The sequence below is a fragment of the Sinocyclocheilus grahami genome, unplaced genomic scaffold (genome assembly GCF_001515645.1).
Source record: "Sinocyclocheilus grahami isolate Dianchi unplaced genomic scaffold, SAMN03320097.WGS_v1.1 scaffold1003.1, whole genome shotgun sequence".
NCBI classification, from domain to species: Eukaryota; Metazoa; Chordata; class Actinopteri; order Cypriniformes; family Cyprinidae; genus Sinocyclocheilus; species Sinocyclocheilus grahami.
Genome location: NW_015506182.1, coordinates 389016 through 391151, shown reverse-complemented (window position 1 = coordinate 391151; position 2136 = coordinate 389016). Strand labels below are relative to the sequence as shown.

General features: G+C 39.9%; 1 protein-coding gene across 1 annotated transcript in view; it reads right to left on the bottom strand.

Annotated features, from left to right (window-relative positions):
- Positions 1-70: 70 nt before the first annotated feature.
- LOC107565468 (5-hydroxytryptamine receptor 3E-like) overlaps positions 71-2136 on the bottom strand; it is a 13261-nt gene continuing 11195 nt past the window's right edge. Inside the window, exons 7-9 of the mRNA XM_016250708.1 lie at positions 1944-2133; positions 958-1221; positions 71-674 (exon numbers count right to left, since the gene is read on the bottom strand). Of these exons, the coding sequence (XP_016106194.1) occupies positions 448-674; positions 958-1221; positions 1944-2133 (681 nt within the window). The 3' untranslated portion in view covers positions 71-447. The remainder of the gene's footprint in view (positions 675-957; positions 1222-1943; positions 2134-2136) is intronic.

Below are 2136 nucleotides of genomic sequence, written 5' to 3'. Positions count from 1 at the left end.
TTTTTTTTTTTTTTTGGACATATCCTGGCAGGGATTTCTAAATTGCCTAAAATGTCCATGTTTTGCCTTTGTTTTCCTATTGTTTTCATACTTGTACAAAGTAATGACTGAAAAGTACATAATTTACCAATGTGGCATGTAAGAAGGCGGAATCTGCAGAGAACAGTCAAAGCAATGTCTTTGGTCCTGACCAGGACAGGAAAAGAGGACATATGTTCACCCTATTATAACCGATATAGATTATTTGCATGTTTATATGTCGATAACCAATATTTGTAAATTAACCATTTAATGGTGGCTCTGACATTCCAAAACCGATATTTAATTATGGAAAAATGTAAAAATCAATATCGGTCAATTTCTACTCACTACATTTCTGCTGTAGTGAATATGAGAAAACAACCAAAAGTATATGTAAACATTCTTTTCTACTAGCCTGTACTCTTTCTACTGGTTCATCCAAATGCACCACATGCATATGATTACAAGCGCGTATCCCGTGATTATCAACAGGTAAATGCGGAAGAGAAGGAAGTCCAGGATGTAGCCCACATGACACCACTGGTTCTGTAGATGGTCTTCTTTTCGTAGAATGGACAAATAAGTGTTCATCTCTCTAAGATCCTGACTGATCTGTCTTAGTTCAGGCACATCCAGTGTCATGGATCCAGACGCTAGGGGACAAAAAGCAAACATTTAGCATCTTAAATAGAGGTGTCCCCTCCTGCTCCTGGAGGACCAACATCCTGCTGAGTTTAGCTTCAACAAGCTCCAATACAATTGCCAGGAAGTTTCAAGTGAATCTGAAGACCTTGATTAGGTGAATCAGGCGTGTTAAATTAGGGTTGGCGCTAAACTCTGCAGGACACCGGCCATCCAGGAACAGGTTTGGACAGCTTTGATTTGAAAGTTAACATCAGGATCTATTGTTAACATCAGGATCTATTCTGGTCTCACCATTAGTGGATGTCTGTTGACTGGACATTGATTGTGAGGGCTGGACGACCCATGGATTGGTTTCTTGTTTCCCTTCTAGCTTGGCTAAAGGGTCTTCAGGGAAACTGTAGCAAATAAGTCGAGCAATGAAGCGCATCACCAGCACCTGAACCCAATGTGGCACCTCCCTGTATTTCATTGAATTGTGGTGGAGGACGCAGGTGATGAGGACTGTCTCCAGCAGACTTATGGTCATGAGTGCCAGACACACAGAGAAATAGATACCTAGGAGGTGAAACCAAATTTTAGAGATAAAACTAAATGAGTGTTTAAAAAGTGTTAACAATACTACATAATCAAATTCTTTATTCTCTCTGAAATACTTGATCCTTATTGGTCAATCATGTCAATTGTACATTGTCCATGGCAACATACCGGTTGTACTGTTATGTCTCTCATATCACTCTACATGTTACATCTTTCTACTGTGTTTTGGTTAACTGTTGGCCTTGGAGGACTTCAGTATAATGGCGCGTTCACATTTGCAAAATTTCATGAGCAAAAAAAGGTCAGTTGCCTATTGTCAGTAGTGTAGAGATGTAAACACCGCTCAGCAATTCAAACCAAGCAGCTTTCTTTTGACCAACATGGCAAATTCGCATTACCAACTGAACCCAGTGCAAAATCTGCGTGGGGAAGTCTTTTGCTCGCAAATGTGTGGTTTCCTACTGAAATGATATCCCGATATTTACATTTTTCCACAATCAGATATCCTGCAGGTTTGCAGTTATAATGTACAAAATGTGCAAATATTAGGAAAAGAAAAATGTGCAAATATCGGTAAAATATTGGTACAACAATTATCGGTTGATCTATCAAAGCTTTTGTTAAGCCATCTATCAAAGGTTTTCTCTTCTTAAACCCAAAGTAGACTTCCATTTAGATACAAATGCTTTAGGCCAGAAGTTCACACATTGCTTCACACTGGTGTGTTGTGGCTAATTGACCTATTAAAGGCGTTCCATTAGCAGTGCTGGGAAGCAGGTCGTTCATAATGAGAAGAAAGACTGTATATCCCAGGATAAGGGTCATTTTGAAAGAGGATCGATCCACGCTGTGCGGCGGCAAGTAGAAGGACATGATGTCAATGATCATGAGGAAGGAGCTGGGGATGATCAGGTTCACCACATACAGTATCGG